Consider the following 14,793-nt stretch of genomic DNA (forward strand, 5'->3'; position numbering starts at 1 on the left):
ATCCTCATGCTTTCTCCCTCCTCCCTCTTCTCCTAGTCCATTTCTTCTCCTGCTGGTGCGAGGGGGGGAGGGGGGGGGGGGGGGGGGGGGGGGGGGGGGGGGGGACCCTCTCCCCAGGTGCCCAGGTTCCCATGAGCACACACACATGCACACGCGCGCGCGCACACACACACACACGTGTTCTGACCCATGGTTCTGGAGGATTCTGGGTCCCCTGACTCCTTACTTGGTACCCAAGGCTCCCTTACTTAGAACCCAGGGTGAGAAACCACCCTTAACCACATGGCCAGAATGTGGAGCTGCTCAAATAACCCACCAGGAAAAGGCCAGGACCCCCACCTTCACCCTGTTGTGGACTCCCATTTGCTGCACACTCTGTTGTCTGAGACTGTGGGCCACACTTCTGGCCCTACCATCTATCAATTTCCCCAGATAACATGAAGAGATGAAGTATAAGGTCACGTGGAGATTGAGGACCCTATTCACCCATAGGTCTAAACCTGGAACTCTGAGAACTCCGGATCAGCTTGGAGGCCTGATGTGCCAGTGAAGACCTAAGCAGGCTTTCCTCACCCATGGCCAAGGGCAGGGCAGGCTCCTATACTTTATTAATGAGCTGAATCTAGCCCAGAATGTGGCAACTTCCCCATGCAGAGTACTCTGGAATTAAGGTCAAAGGCCCAGCCCGGGGAAAACCCAGAAGCCATTCATTCCCTGCTGTCCATTCATATGCTTTATCTGGAAGCCCTCACCATGGGCCTGGGCCTATTGCATGATGGTGTCTGATCCAACTCCAGAGAGGGGGAGAACTTGGAAGGAGGGCAGGGCCCAGAGTGCTTACCGTGCGTAGACTAGTTTGGCCAGACAGTCTCTGCGAGTGTCACACTCGGCTCGGGAGCAGGGCTTCTGGAATACCTGCTGCTGCCTGCCTGCCCTGATGGTTCTAATCTGCAGTGTCTCCAGCAGTGGGTCTTCTGGAAGCTGCAGCAGTGAGGCTGATGTCCTGATAGAGCCTGAGAGGGACAAATCACCCTCCATCCAAAAAGCCCTCTTTACAAGACACTGTGAAGTCACCCAACTGGACAGAATAAACCTAGGTTCTGGTGCATGAGGAGACTTGCCCAAAGCAGAGACTGGACTTGAACCCAGGACTTATATGTCCCGGTCCACACTGCCATATGTGGGGCAAATCACTTTATAAACCCTCTCTTGTTTTCTCACCTGTAAAACAGAGATGATGCTGTTTGCCTCACCAGAGATGGGGTAAGTAGTAACATCCGTGTTTTCATCAAGGGCATCCTCACATTCCAAATTTCACCCTCTGGCCTCCCACCAGGTCCCACCAGTGTTGGCCCTTTTCCAGACAGGGCATACCCTGCTCCCTCGGTGTGTGACCAAAGCTGATACACAGACCCCCATCCTTGTTCTCACACTTGGCATCGTCCATCAGCTGGCAGGACTGGGCTTCATCCTTAGAGTCAGCAAACCAGATGTTTCCGAGGTGCAGCAGTCCAGCCAGGACCTGAGCAGACAGGAGAGGACATGACAGGAGCACCTTCTCAAGGGCTGAAGCCTAGCCTGGGAGAGGCCCCTCTCCTGATGAATATAATCATGAGAACAAAATAGTAACAGAAACTCCCAATTGATGCCCATGACAGAAATGACACAGGGAAATGTTAAATTACAAACCTATAGGGATTTCTGGCTGGCTCAGTGGAGCATGTGCCTCTTAATCTTGGGGTTGTAAATTCAAGCCCCACGGTGAGTGTAGAGATTACTTAAAAAAATAAAATCTTTAAATCACAAGCCTATAGGCAACAGACGTGGTAAAAGAGAAAGGCAGGATGAGAATCCATGTAGTCTGACTTCAGATGTCTCCCAGGGCAGCCAGTGGGCTCCTATGTCACCCACTGTCTGTCCTTGTGCCTCCCCTCCTCCAGGAGCAAACTGTGAGAACACCACTCCTGTTACTTGTGGACCAGGCTCTTTCTGTGTGGCTGGTGGGGGTTTGGCCCTGGTTCCCTTTGGTCCTTTCTCAGCACTGCTAGGCAGCTGACAGCACAGTCCAGGATAGGATCTGTGATCTTGGTCTCCTAATAGTGGGTGTTCCCTTGCCTGTACACTCACTGATCCATAAGAATGAGTCTCCAGGGGCTATAGAGAGGAGACTCATATGTCCAGCAGCTGGGGAACCCTTAGACCCTTATGGGGAGAGCAGAGCCTCTCCTACCATCCCTGTCTGGTCCCAGGCAGGGTATCTCCACATGATACCAGCTTTCAGGCCACAATCTACCTTGGAAGAAGACTGCTGTGCCCAATGGGTAGAGGGTCATGATACTGTCAAGCCAACACTCCTGTCCAGACCCCTGGTGTTGTCCACTTGTCCTGGGCTTGTTCCCATGTGCTGTCCCTGTGGCCAAACCTGATGGTACCCATACTGGCCATGATCCCCTTCCTGCCTGAGCAGCCCCAATCCAGAGGTAGAGGTCACTTTCCACTGTACTGCCATCTCCCTGCAGGGGTTTCTCCATATCTGCTGCCAGCCTATCCTATGTATCCCCCTCCTGTTGTTCTGGTGGGTGAGGAGGTGATGGCAGAGGGAAGTAGTGAGCCCAGTTAGCAAAGACAGAAGGGAGAAGAGAGGCCACTAGTGGGATGAGAGGCGCCCAGGTCACATGGGTCAGCACTCCATCCAAGAGGAAGGAAAGAAAGCAGAAGTTAGAATTACTACACCTGGTACAAACTGCCCTATGGTGATGTCTGACCTTGGGGAGGTTACTTTACCTCTCTAGTTTTCTCAAGCACAAAATGGGAAAAATCTCCATATACACAGGACTGTTAAAAAAACCAAATAACTAAGAGGTATGAGCATGATTTTAAAATCTGAATACACTGGATGAACATGTGGTGGCATCACTTCTCTATTTTGATCACTGCAGTGATAACTGACCCAGGCACCTCATCCTGTCCCCCGGGCCACTGTGCTAGATTTTATAATACAGTACTGTGCACTTGATCACTGTCCTCTATGCTCTGTCCACCCTGACTCCCTGTCCAGGCTCAGGTGCACAGAGGATAGTTGACTCCTTAGAAAGTATACAGTGGGGCCTAAAGTCCTAGATCCTCAGAGTTCAGAGAAGGGGCCTATGAAAGGGGCTGCCCATTCATCACATCTACCAAACGTAAGAGGTATGCCTTTTCTTCTCACCTGAAAGATGTTGTTCTGAGTGGGGATGTCAATGCCCAAATGAAGCATGGCCTCTCTGGTCACCTGGAAACAATCCTCTGAAAAAGAATCCAAATCACAGCCCAGTGTCAGCACCCGAGGTCAACAGGGGCTTCAAGGAGTGAAGAAGGCAGGCCCTATGCAGAATGTGAGTGGTACTGATGCGCTAGCCCAGGGTGCTAGGCAAGACTCCCCCTACCTTCCAAGGTCCTCTCTGGGTTAGGTAGCCAAGAGAAGGATGCTCCCTCGGGGAGGTGCCACTGGAGCCTCTCATCCATGCTGGCTCCTTTACAGATCTGTGGGGAGGAGTGGGAGGGTGGCTGAGGTGGGGGTGTGAGGAAGACCAGGCCTGCATAAGCCTGGGGTTGTGATGAGGAGAAATGCTTCGACATTACAAGGTTGAGATGTCAGGGCACAGAGCCCAGGGCAGGCCTAGGGGCAAAAGCCGCAGTAAATATTCTAAATATCTCTGATGCAAAAAAGCCTGCTGAGGCCTGTGGTCTGATGAGGAAAGCACTCCTGTCTAGAGAGCCCCCAGTCCCCATCTGAGAGCAGGGAGATGTACTATCCATGCTCTAGGGAACCCCCAGTCTGATGGAAGACACATCAGACACAGTTCTAGGGAAGCCCTCATTCTGTTGGAAACAGTTGCCATTCTAGGAGTCCTCAGTTTGGTGAGGGTGACACAGTCCCAGTCTCAAGGACCTTTTGGTCTGACAGAGAAAGCAAATGCATCTCCATGTCAAAACCATCCTGGGAGTGGAGGTCCAACGTGAGGCAGAAGTGTTGCATAAAACTTCCAGGAATAAGGGGCAGCATCACTGAAAGCCAGGTAATGAGGCAGGCCTGGAGCATAGTGAGGGTGGAGGGGAGGGTTTGGACACTCAGACCCATCTCCACTCTACATCTGGGCAGCTGTGGGCCCAGCCTGACACAAACCTGGTAGAAGATGTGGAAGTTCCTCTCACTGGAGGCCTGGCAGGTCACTCGAGTTTTCTCTAGGAGGTACGTCTGGACTGCAGCTCCAGTCATCTGCTGGGCACTGGGCACAAGCAGGCCAGAGCCCATTAGTGGTCTATTCATTCCATAGCCATTTATTAGGTACTATTTTGTCCCAGAATGCAATCTAGCCACTCTCCCCAAAGCTCTTTCACTTAAAGTGGGTGTTGAGGACAAGGACCACTCAGCAGGCCCTTAGCTGTTCTGGAACTTTCCCCTGCAACCTGCTCAGTGGACAGGACCAAGCCCTCAAGTCATTTTGTCCCATCCCAAACCAAGAACAGAAGCCCCAGTTTCAAGTGTAGGGGTATAGTCCAGAAAGGTGGTAGTTTAACTCAAAGCCCCCGAGCAAGGGTGAAGCCGGGAGGAACTCACAGGCCATGACAAGAATACTGCCTCTGGGTCCCTGAGGCTGGAGTAGCTAGAAGTCTCTAGGTTCAAAGATCACCCTCAGGCTCATTTAGCCCACAAACATTACATGCCAAGAGGAGCAGGGTTCTGCCCATAAGGGTAGCCCAGGCTGGAGACTGCCCCAGTCACTTTCAAACTCCCCACCCCAGTCCTCCCATCAGCCAGAGTGGCAGCAGCCATTACCTGTTCAGCTGTAGCTGGATGAACTTCCCAAAGCGACTGCTGTTGTTATTCCTCAGTGTGCACGCATTCCCTACAGATCACACCTATGTTTATAACACTCCCCCACGTTTATAGGGTCCTCATGGGCCAAGGTGGGGGCCATCTCTACCTGCAAGTCACCTGAAGGCCCCTTTGTGGGTTTCCAGGTCACAGGGGACTGGACTAGAGAATGGGCACTCGGGCTTCAGCAAGTGTGTTTCAGGAGAGTTAGAACTTCCTAGCAATGAACTAGAATGAGCAAGTCTCAGTGGTCGGGGACTGTCTTCTTTGAAGGGAAAGGACCAAAATCAACAAGCTGTCACTACTGAGTTAGGTAACATCTAGGTACAACAAACCTATCTCCACCCTACATCTGGGCAGCTGTAGGCCCAGCCTGACACATCTAGGCTCGAGTCCCAACATGGACAATAACTGATGAGCATTCTTAGATAAGTCCCCTTCTTCCCTGAAGCATCAGGAAACTGTATGTAAGAACAGGATTTGAACTAGGAGAGCCAAAAAGTCCTCTCCAGCATACTGTTACATCTACCTAGGCTAGAGGAGGGGATGACTCTAGTGGAAGGAGGCCAAGGGTACCTGGAAGGAGGTTGAGGGTCCAAGGCAGTGAGTGATACACTCTCCTCTCAAAGCACTACCCCTCTCCCTGGGAGATGGCAAATCCCAGAAGAAATGGAACCGAGGTACTATGCACAGGACAACAAGCTCACCAAAAGCTTCCATGACAGGGTTGGAGTTTAAGATGCGCTGTTCAATTCTCTCTGCAATTTTGTGACTCTCCAAAGATGTGGGTGAGGCAGCCACCACAGCATAGAACTTCATCAGGCAGCGGGATGTCCATGTCTGCAGCAGAAACAACCCTGTGGGAGACGAGTCCATGTTCCCTCCCACCAGACCTCAGGATATGGTACCCACTAGAGCCCTCTTCTCCACCAGACATGTTGCTGACCAAATGGGGGAATAGCGAATTTAACTATGTCCTTGGACAAGGCACTTCGCTCATCTGTGAAATGGGAGGGTTGCTCACTTCTGCTGCTTCTAGTTCCAGAGGACACCTTTAAGAAATAAAGGAAGAGGCAAGGAAGAGGCACCTGGGTGGCTCAGTCAGTTAAACGTCTGACTTCGGCTCAGGTCATATCTCATAGCTCATGAGTTCGAGTCCTACATTCGGCTCTGTACTGACAGCTCAGAGCCTGGAGCTTGCTTCAGATTCTGTCGCCCTCTCTCACTGCCCCTCCCCCACTTGTGCTAGTGTGAGCTCTCTCAAAAATAAACAAACAAAAAAGGTATTTAAAAAAAAAAAGAACTGCTAGAATTAACCTTTTTCAACACAATTGCAAAATTCAAATGAATTGTAAGGTAGAGAATAGCTCCCAGAAGGTAGAACAAAATATTAAGAGATGGAAGAGTAAGTGAGAAAAATAAGACTATTAAACAATTACTCAAACTTCCTACTAACAGAGAAGTTAAAGAAAGAAAAAACAGAGGGAGGAAATTACTAAATTATTAGCATAATACAAATTTCCCCAAAGAAAAGAACATGAGTTTTCAGGTTAAAAAGACCCACATAAAATATCCAGCACAATAAATGAAAAACAAAAAACAAAAACCATACCAAGATAAAGACTGAGTTTTTAACACCTATGGATAAAAATGAAGATTCTAAAGGCTTTTAGAAAGAAGAAACAAATCACCATTATGGACTGGGACTCTCTATCACAACACTCAAAAAATATAGAAGAAAAAACCTTATAAATTTGGAAAGAAAATGATTTCCAACCTGGAATTATATAATCCAGCCAACATATCAAGTTTGAGGCAAAATAAACATTTTCAGATGTGCAACTCAAAAATTTGCCCTCCACACACTTTTTTCAGGAAGCTACTAAAGAATGTGCTCCATAAAAACAAGGCTGTTAAAGAAGTTGAAACAATGGGTTCCAGCAAGGGGGTTTGTCATAGGACAGAGGGCAACTGGGGAATCCCCAGAGCGAAGCAGAGAAGCTCCCAGGTAGTAATTGCATGGCAACAGCCCTTGGCAGTCCAGGCCTCCCACCAGTCCAGGTCGGAGCAGGAGATCTGGGAGCTCCAAAAGAATACCCCCATGACAAAAAAACAAAAAAACAAAAAACCTGATATACTTGCCATCAGGTGAGTCCAGCTTTGGTGACAAGTTTAGTAATAATAATAGGTATACAGAAATTAAACAAGTGAAAAAAAAAGGGCAATTATTAAGTAGAGGGAAAGTAAAAATTATATAAGAAAGGATAGTATATTATACGGTTCTGCTGTGAACAATACATACATACATGGCTGTAATACTGCGTATTAATTAAAAATCATGAGAGGCGCCTGGGTGGCTCAGTCGGTTGAGCATCCAACTTTGGCTCAGGTGGTGATCTCATGGTTCCTGGGTTGAGCCCCGCATTGGGCTCTGTGCTGACAGCTCAGAACCTGGAGCCTGCTTCAGATTCTGTCTCTCTCTCTGCCCCTCCCCTGCTCACACACAGTCTCTGTCTCTGTCTCTCTCAAACATAAATAAACATTAAAAATAAAATCATGACATAATTACTTATGTATTTGGGGGCAGAGAAATAGGGCTAAATCTTTTTTTTTTTTTTTTAATTCTTTTCATGTTTATTTATTTTTGAGTGAGAGAGAGAGTGTATAAACAGGGGAGGGCAGAGAGAGAGGGAGACACAGAATCCGAAGCGGGCTCCAGGCTGTCAGCACAGAGCCCAATGTGGGGCTCGATCCCACAAACCATGAGATCATGACCCAAGCCAAAGTTGGATACTTAACCGACTGAACCACCCAGGTACCTTAATCATAGTAGGAAGTGAACAGATAAGGTCAAAAACTGAAAAATTAACAATATAAGCATATTGTTTAGAAATACAGATGCAAACACCCAAATAAACTGCTAGAAGATGTGAAAGTCGTTGCCTCTGGAGAGAGGGAATAGTCTTGAGAGATATGGGGTGGGGTTGCTATTTTTCTTTGTAAGCCTTGCAGTACACTTGATTTTTGAACTATGTAACTATGCTACTACTTATTAAAAATAAATGAAAAAAACCATACAGACCCAGCACATGAACATAGTGGCTGCTCAATAAAGGGCTACAGTACTTTGGTTGCATGGGTTTCAGGCCAGGTACAGCCTCAGCGCCCCACAATTGCTCTGGAGGACAATAAGCTTTCTCTAGGAGCTGGGTATGAGCTATTGTACTGGCTACCTTGATGGAGCTCTTAAAGATCCTCTCCACATCCAAGTCCAAGCTGCCTTCCCTGCAGCTTACCGTCTTCACCTGTTTCCTTGCCTATCTTTCCCAGTGGACTGAGCCCTCTAAAAGCTATATTTTGCATTTTCCATCTCTTTCCTCCCCCTGCCACTCTTCAGTGGCTAGCCCACGGCCTAGAAGCTGCCAGGTACTCAGTACTCAGCAATTCTCTCATATGTGAGTATAGGCAGAAGCAGTTTATGTTCTAAAGAATTCCTTGTGGGGATGCCTGGGTGGCTCAGTTGGTTAAGCATCCAACTTGATTTCAGCTCAGGTCATGATCTCACAGTTCATGGGATCGAGCCCTGTGTTGGGCTCTGTACTGACAGCATGAATTCTCTTTCCCTCTCTGCCCCACCCCCGTTCATGCTTTCTCTCTCAAAAATAAACTTAAAAAAAAACAAAAAAAAAGAAAAAACAAAAAAAAAAAAAAAAAAAGAATCTCTTGTGAGGGTAAAAGCATTGTGGAAAGGGTGGGGTGGCTAGGTGAGGCTTGGCAAGAAGGTGGTGAGGCCTGGCCCATTGGCCTCCTCTGACCAGCTGTTCAACTCCTTAACCATCCCTGTGCAACATTCTGTCTCATTTGTGGTTCTGCCACCTAGGGGGCCAGTTGATCATATCAAATGCTTCTGTCCTTCGCCACAACTGGCCTGATGCACTGCCCTTGCCATCATGGGGAACCCGAGGATGCAAGTGGGCTCCTCCAATAAACCCTTTCCCACAAGTCACCCCAGCTACTTTAGAGGAGTTCTGCCATGTGCCAAGCATGCCACCAAGTGCCTATGTGCACTTGTTCATTTAACTGTCATTGGAGTCCCAGGAGTTAGGTGTTGGTCCTCCTGTCCTTATCATTTTACAAGTGAAAGAACTGAGGTTTGCAGAAGCTAAATACCTTTCTAATGTGCTCTTAACCACTATTCTGGAATCCCAATAGCTGACCTCTGTTTCCAATGGTGTCAGAGAGGAGACCTTTTTTTTGTTTTTAACATTTTTGAAGTTTTATTTATTTATTTTTGAGAGACAGAGAGAGGCAGAAAGAGAGGGGTACAGAGGATCCAAAGCAGGCACTGTGTGGACAGCAGAGAGCCCAATGTGGGGCTCGAACTCACAAACCATGAGATCATGACCTGAGCCGAAGGCAGACGCTTAACCAACTGAGCCACCCAGGTGCCCCAGAGCTGAGACTATTTTTTGTTTTGTAATTTTTTTTAACATTTATTTTTGAGAGAGAGAGTGCGAGCAGGTGAGGGGCAGAGAGAGCGAGAGAGAGGGAGACACAGAATCTGAAGCAGGCTCCAGGCTCTGAGCTATTAGCACAGAGCCCAACATGGGGCTTGGACCCACGAATCATGAGATCATAACCTGAGCTGAAATCAGATGCTTAACCAACTGAAACACCCAGGAACCGCAAGGGCTGAGACATTTGATAAGAAAAGGAAGACTGAGAAAGAAAGTATCTTACCCAGGGTTACATGGAAGAGCCTGGACTAGAACCCTGTCTCCTGACTTCCTGCCCAGTGCTTGCCCACCGCTGCACAGTGACTTTCTGTTTGAGCCAGCCTATCTGCCTATCTGGACTAGGCAGCAAACAACTCCACTCCTTCCTTTCTACCACCCCCACCAGTCACAAAATTGAGAGGGTGGGAAAGAGGCCCTCCTTACCTTTCCAGCACCACTCTCTCCGCTGACAATGATAGACTGGTTGACTGGTTCGATCAGGCTCTGGACATTCCTATAGGTCTGTTCACCCACAGCAAAGATGTGAGGCCTCAGTTTCTAGAACATCAAGGGGTAAAGGTCACATGAGGGAATGACTGTCTCCAAATAGTAGCTGATCCAATGATGGCTGAAATGGGGAGGCTGCCAACAGCAGTACAAGGAGGCTTCCTCTAGAAAAACTTCCTGGCTGTAACAGTGTTAGACCAAACTATGGGACCCCTATGCTGGCTATAATTACCCATCTTCTCTCAGACTGGAAGCAGTGCTGGCCTTGACCAGTCTATAACCTTAACACTCTGTCCTCCCATCTTAATAGTCTTTTTCTGCTATTTATTATTTTATGTTATTGTACTTTGTAGCATGCAAAGAATTTTCCTACAAGTTACTGCCTAAAAAATCTATGCATTAGGGGCACCTGGATGGCTCAATCGGTTAAGCATCCAACCCCAGCTCAGGTCACGAGCCTGCAATTCATGGGCTCCAGCCTCACGTCATGCCCTGTGCTGTCAGCTCAGTCTGAAGCCTGCTTCGGATTCTGGGTATCCCTCTTTCTCTTCCCCTCCCCTGCTCTCACTCATCTCTCTCTCTCTCTCTCTCAAAAAGAAAAAAAGCATTAAAAATTTTTTTTAAAAATCTGTGCATTAGTTACATAGCTAATCCTATTGTATAAATGAGAAATCTGAGGTTTGGAGGGGCTAAATAACCTTTCCAAGGTCTCTCAGCAAGTAAATACAACCATGTGATTTAAATTCCAAGGCCACTGTTCTTTCCATCAACAGGTATTTAATTATCCTCAATGTGCTGGGCATTAAACCAGGCACTGGGGAAATAGGTAACCATGACATGGCTTTTGCCTTTGAAGAAGGAGTCAGTCAGTGAGATATGGGCTCTCAGAGCAGACTTCCCAAAGAGTCCACTTGGACACTTAACCACACACGAGCTTCAGGAGGGCGATGCCAACTGCATGATGCCTAGCCAGCCCAGCACTGCCTGCCTAGCAATTACCACCTACCCACAGCTTACTGAAGGGAAAAGGCACCATTCTGGATGGTGTCAGAGCCATCCCTCTGCACCTGCCCCTGCCACCTCTTGCCTGAACTGTTAAAAGCTTCCAACTGTTCTCCCTATATCCTGTTTTACTTTCCTGAACCTAACTCTAGTCAGTCCCTGGGGACTGACTCCCTATATCCTGTTTTACTTTCCTGAACCAGCTCTAGTCAGTCCCTGGGGACAAAGCACTGTAGATTCACTCTGCCTGCTTCAGACCCTTCTTATCTCATCTCCCATCTCATCTACTACTTCTCTCCTTGACAGCAGCCCTCCTGCCAGCACATTTGCTCTTGCCTCTCCCTGAACACATCATGCACTTAAACACCAACTAGCCAATTCCCTGCCTGTACCACCTCCATCCCATCAGCATTTACTCCTCTCATTTTTCTCAGCGAAGAGGAACACATGCAGAGTTTTCTAGGGCAGTCCTAATCACATGTAATTTTCTTCTTTTCAAAAATGTGGTTTATTAAATACACAAATATACCTTTGTAAATTCTTTCCTATTAATAAAGTCACACATAAGACAAAAATCTATTATCCCATACCCTTATTTTAGGTTCCAAACTCAGTTAAACAAGTATTTATCTCCCACTTTGCACCTACTGTCATGTGTCCAAAATTCAATCTCCTGGTGGGCAGGGCCATGGCACCAGCAGACTCTGAACTACTGCATGGCTGGTGAATAGGTGGATAACGATGAAGATGCTGTAAGGAGGCCCAGGGGGACATGGCAGAGCCCTGAGGCCCAGGAAGTGGCTGAGGCTTACCTGGGGCTGAGGAGCAGCGTGGTACTCTCTCATCAGTGCTGGTGAGTAGAGCTGAGGCACAGGCTTGAAGGGGTTCAGAGCCACCAAGGTGCAGCCAGCACTGGTGTAGAACATGTCCGCTGCGTACCGAGCCTGCAAACACCTCAGAACTGAAGCAGAGGCACCTTTAGCAAACTGTGGCTCAAATACAAACATAGACAAACACTAGCCTAACAGCGCTACCTTTGCAATTAGCCAAATGCCTTTAGATCCCAGCAGCTCCCTGATGAATAGGTCCAAGATCTAATTAAGATGAGACCCAAATCCGGAGCAAAGTCTGCCCTGGGGAGCCTGGGTGCAGCTGCCAGACAAAGGTCTGGAGCAGCCCATTTGGCTCCAGGTGAGGAGTCCTGTCTGCCTTGTTCTGACCAGGGGAAGCTGGCTGAATCCCCACATCACATCTCCACCCTCTTGGAGAGGGCACTTTTTTTTTTTTTTAAGATTTTATTTTTAAGTAATCTCTACGCCCAACATGGGGCTTGACATCAAGAATCATATGCTCCACTGACTGAGTCAGCCAGGCACCCCTTAGAGATGGCACTCTTAAGGACAGGGAGGCCCATACCTGTCTCCAGCGTCACAGGATTCACCTTGGTGAGGTCATCCAGCTCGTGCAACAGGGCCTCCCCGCCCAGGAACTCCTGTAGGTCTTCTCTGAGGGATTTTCCTCCTTGGGCATCAGAGCCTGAACTGTGGCCATTAACCTGAGAGGCCATGAGAAGAGGGCCATGAAAGCTGGGACTGAGACCAGCTGGCAGCAATGTAGGGGTAGGGGCCTATATAGCAGCAAGAGAACAGGCTTCTAGTTCTACTACCTCAGACACTAATAACATAGGCTGGCTGGGGTTCATATTTCAGGTCTGCCACTTACTAAGCCTATGAACCTGGGTAAGCTACTTAACTTCACTGAGCCACAGCTTCTTCATTTGTAAATAAAAGAAAATAAAACCACTTCACTCACAGGGCTACTGGACAGAAAAATAGGAAGATATAGGGGCACCTGGGTGGCTCAGTCAGTTGAGCGTCCAACTCTTAATTTTGGCTCAGGTCATGATCCCAGGATCGTGCGTTGGGATCTGTGCTGACAGCGTGGAGCCTGCTTGGGATTCTCTCTCCCTCTGCCCCTTTCCCCAGCTTGCACACTCTCTCTAAAAATAATAATAATTTAAAAAAAGAAGAGATACACAAAGCATTTAGTGCCTGGCACATAGTGTGTACTCAATAAATGAATAAATTCTATCCCCTCTCCTCTGGATGAGCTCCAGCTTTCAGGCTGGCCAGCTACCAGCCTTACTAGGCCTGGCAGGGGTGGGGCCCAAGGTTGGGGGCTGCTGTAAGGGGGACACACAAAAAAAGAATCATGGTTTGGGCCTTTTTGGAAAGAGACCATTTAGCTTGTGATAAAAAATCAGCTGTGAGGTAGCCCCACACCTTCATCACCTGGCTCTTGGGGCTTAAATTTAGCCTGGCTATTTAATTAGTTTCCTCTGCCCTGGGTCTTTTTGAGAGGGAGACTGGCTTGGAAGTTGGATGAGGTTAAGAATAGGTACCAAGAGGAAAAGGCCCTTTCTCCTTCACCCTTGCTCATCCTTTATGCCTACACTTTCCACATGTTTTCTCTTTCCATTTTCCTCTCATGGTCCCATTTCTCCTCCTATCTCTCTGAAGACTGCAGGAAAGATGGGGTGGAGAATATAAGGTAGTAGCACCTGGCTGAAATCTGCTTTTGGAGAAAGGAGTACATGATATGACCTGTGTAGGTTTCCAATGAGATTAGTGAACATTAAAAGTTCAACCCCCGCTAGCCAAGGTGGCAGGTGTCATCTGAGAGGCCCAGCAACAAGTTTCCTTCCAAAGATATTGCCTGTTTTCTGAATTTGGGCCCACCATAATCCACAAAGTAGGCTCTTGGCCTCCAGGATAAATGCTGAGGTCAGAGCATGGCTGGATCCATGCAAATCCCTCTGTTCTAGACGGGTAAAAATCACAATCTGAGCCATCATTTGTGATCAGCTCTGATCCAACCAAGGAAGTAGCTAAGTATAATGGTCAAGAGCCTGGACCTGAAAGCTAGATTGCCTGGATTTGAATCCAGATTCTACCACTGCCTAGTTGTACAATGTTATGTAAGTTCCTTAATCTCTCTGTCCCTCAATTTTCCTCATCTGTAAAATGGGAATGGTGGTAGCACCTACCTCAGACACTAATAAGCACATCAATATTTAGAGAAGGCACCTGGCATATGCCCCAAAAGTTAGCTATTATTATTCTTTTAAAAGCAGCTCGTCTTTAATTAGGCAATAATATGTCAATGCCTAAAAACTACACATGCCTCTTAAGCCTGCAATTCTGCTTTTAGAAAACGGTCCTGGGGCGCCTGGGTGGCTCAGTCGGTTGAGCATCCGACTTCGGCTCAGGTCATGATTTCACAGCTCGTGAGTTCGAGCCCTGCGTCGGGCTCTGTGCTGACAGCTCAGAGCCTGGAGCCTGCTTCTGTTTCTGTGTCTCCCTCTCTCTCTGCCCCTAACCCACTCACATTCTGTCTCTGTCTCTCTCAAAAATAAACATTAAAAAAAAAATTAAAAAAAAAAAAAGAAAACAGTCCTATGTAAAGGCCATAAGAAGATTCAGTATATATTCAGCTATTTGTAATTGTAAAGCAAACTGAAAACAACCCAAATGACCAAATGGTAGACAATTTATAGTATATCCTTACAATGAAGTAAAATAGGTTACAAAAAAGTATGATAGCTTCAAATCTTTTAAATATATATATATATATTTAGGGAAAAAAATACAGGATATTTTCTAAAATGTTATCTCTGGGTAGTAAAATTATGGGTAATCTTAAGGTTTATTTAGATAGCGAGAGAGCAAGAGCACATGCATGCATGAGTGGGGAAGGGGCACAGAGAGACTCCCAAGCAGGCTCTGCACTGTCAGTGTGAAATGAAGCCCAATGCGGGGCTTGAACCCATGAACTATGAGATTACGACCTGAGCCGAAATTAGAAGTTGGACACTTAACCAACTGAGCCACCCAGCCACCCCAATTAAAATTTAATGTTCTTTTTGCTTAT

The 14,793-nt window shown here is 47.4% G+C and overlaps 1 protein-coding gene across 2 annotated transcripts in view; it reads right to left on the bottom strand.

The window, feature by feature from the left end:
* Nucleotides 1–12,683, bottom strand: part of MYO19 (myosin XIX) — a 25,332-nt gene extending 12,649 nt beyond the window's left edge. The window contains exons 1-10 of one of the 2 annotated variants that reach the window (XM_049637852.1): nt 12,280–12,683; nt 11,676–11,824; nt 9,799–9,912; nt 5,566–5,698; nt 4,820–4,889; nt 4,166–4,268; nt 3,426–3,522; nt 3,209–3,285; nt 1,432–1,522; nt 842–1,013 (exon numbers count right to left, since the gene is read on the bottom strand). In XM_049637852.1, coding sequence (XP_049493809.1) covers nt 842–1,013; nt 1,432–1,522; nt 3,209–3,285; nt 3,426–3,522; nt 4,166–4,268; nt 4,820–4,889; nt 5,566–5,698; nt 9,799–9,912; nt 11,676–11,824; nt 12,280–12,430 — 1,157 coding nt within the window. In that variant the 5' untranslated portion in view covers nt 12,431–12,683. Of the gene's footprint in view, nt 1–841; nt 1,014–1,374; nt 1,523–3,208; nt 3,286–3,425; nt 3,523–4,165; nt 4,269–4,819; nt 4,890–5,565; nt 5,699–9,798; nt 9,913–11,675; nt 11,825–12,279 lie in introns of both variants that reach the window. The other variant, XM_049637851.1, reaches the window with a different exon arrangement.
* Nucleotides 12,684–14,793: the final 2,110 nt, after the last annotated feature.

The sequence above is a fragment of the Panthera uncia genome, chromosome E1, assembly GCF_023721935.1.
Source record: "Panthera uncia isolate 11264 chromosome E1, Puncia_PCG_1.0, whole genome shotgun sequence".
NCBI classification, from domain to species: domain Eukaryota; kingdom Metazoa; phylum Chordata; class Mammalia; order Carnivora; family Felidae; genus Panthera; species Panthera uncia.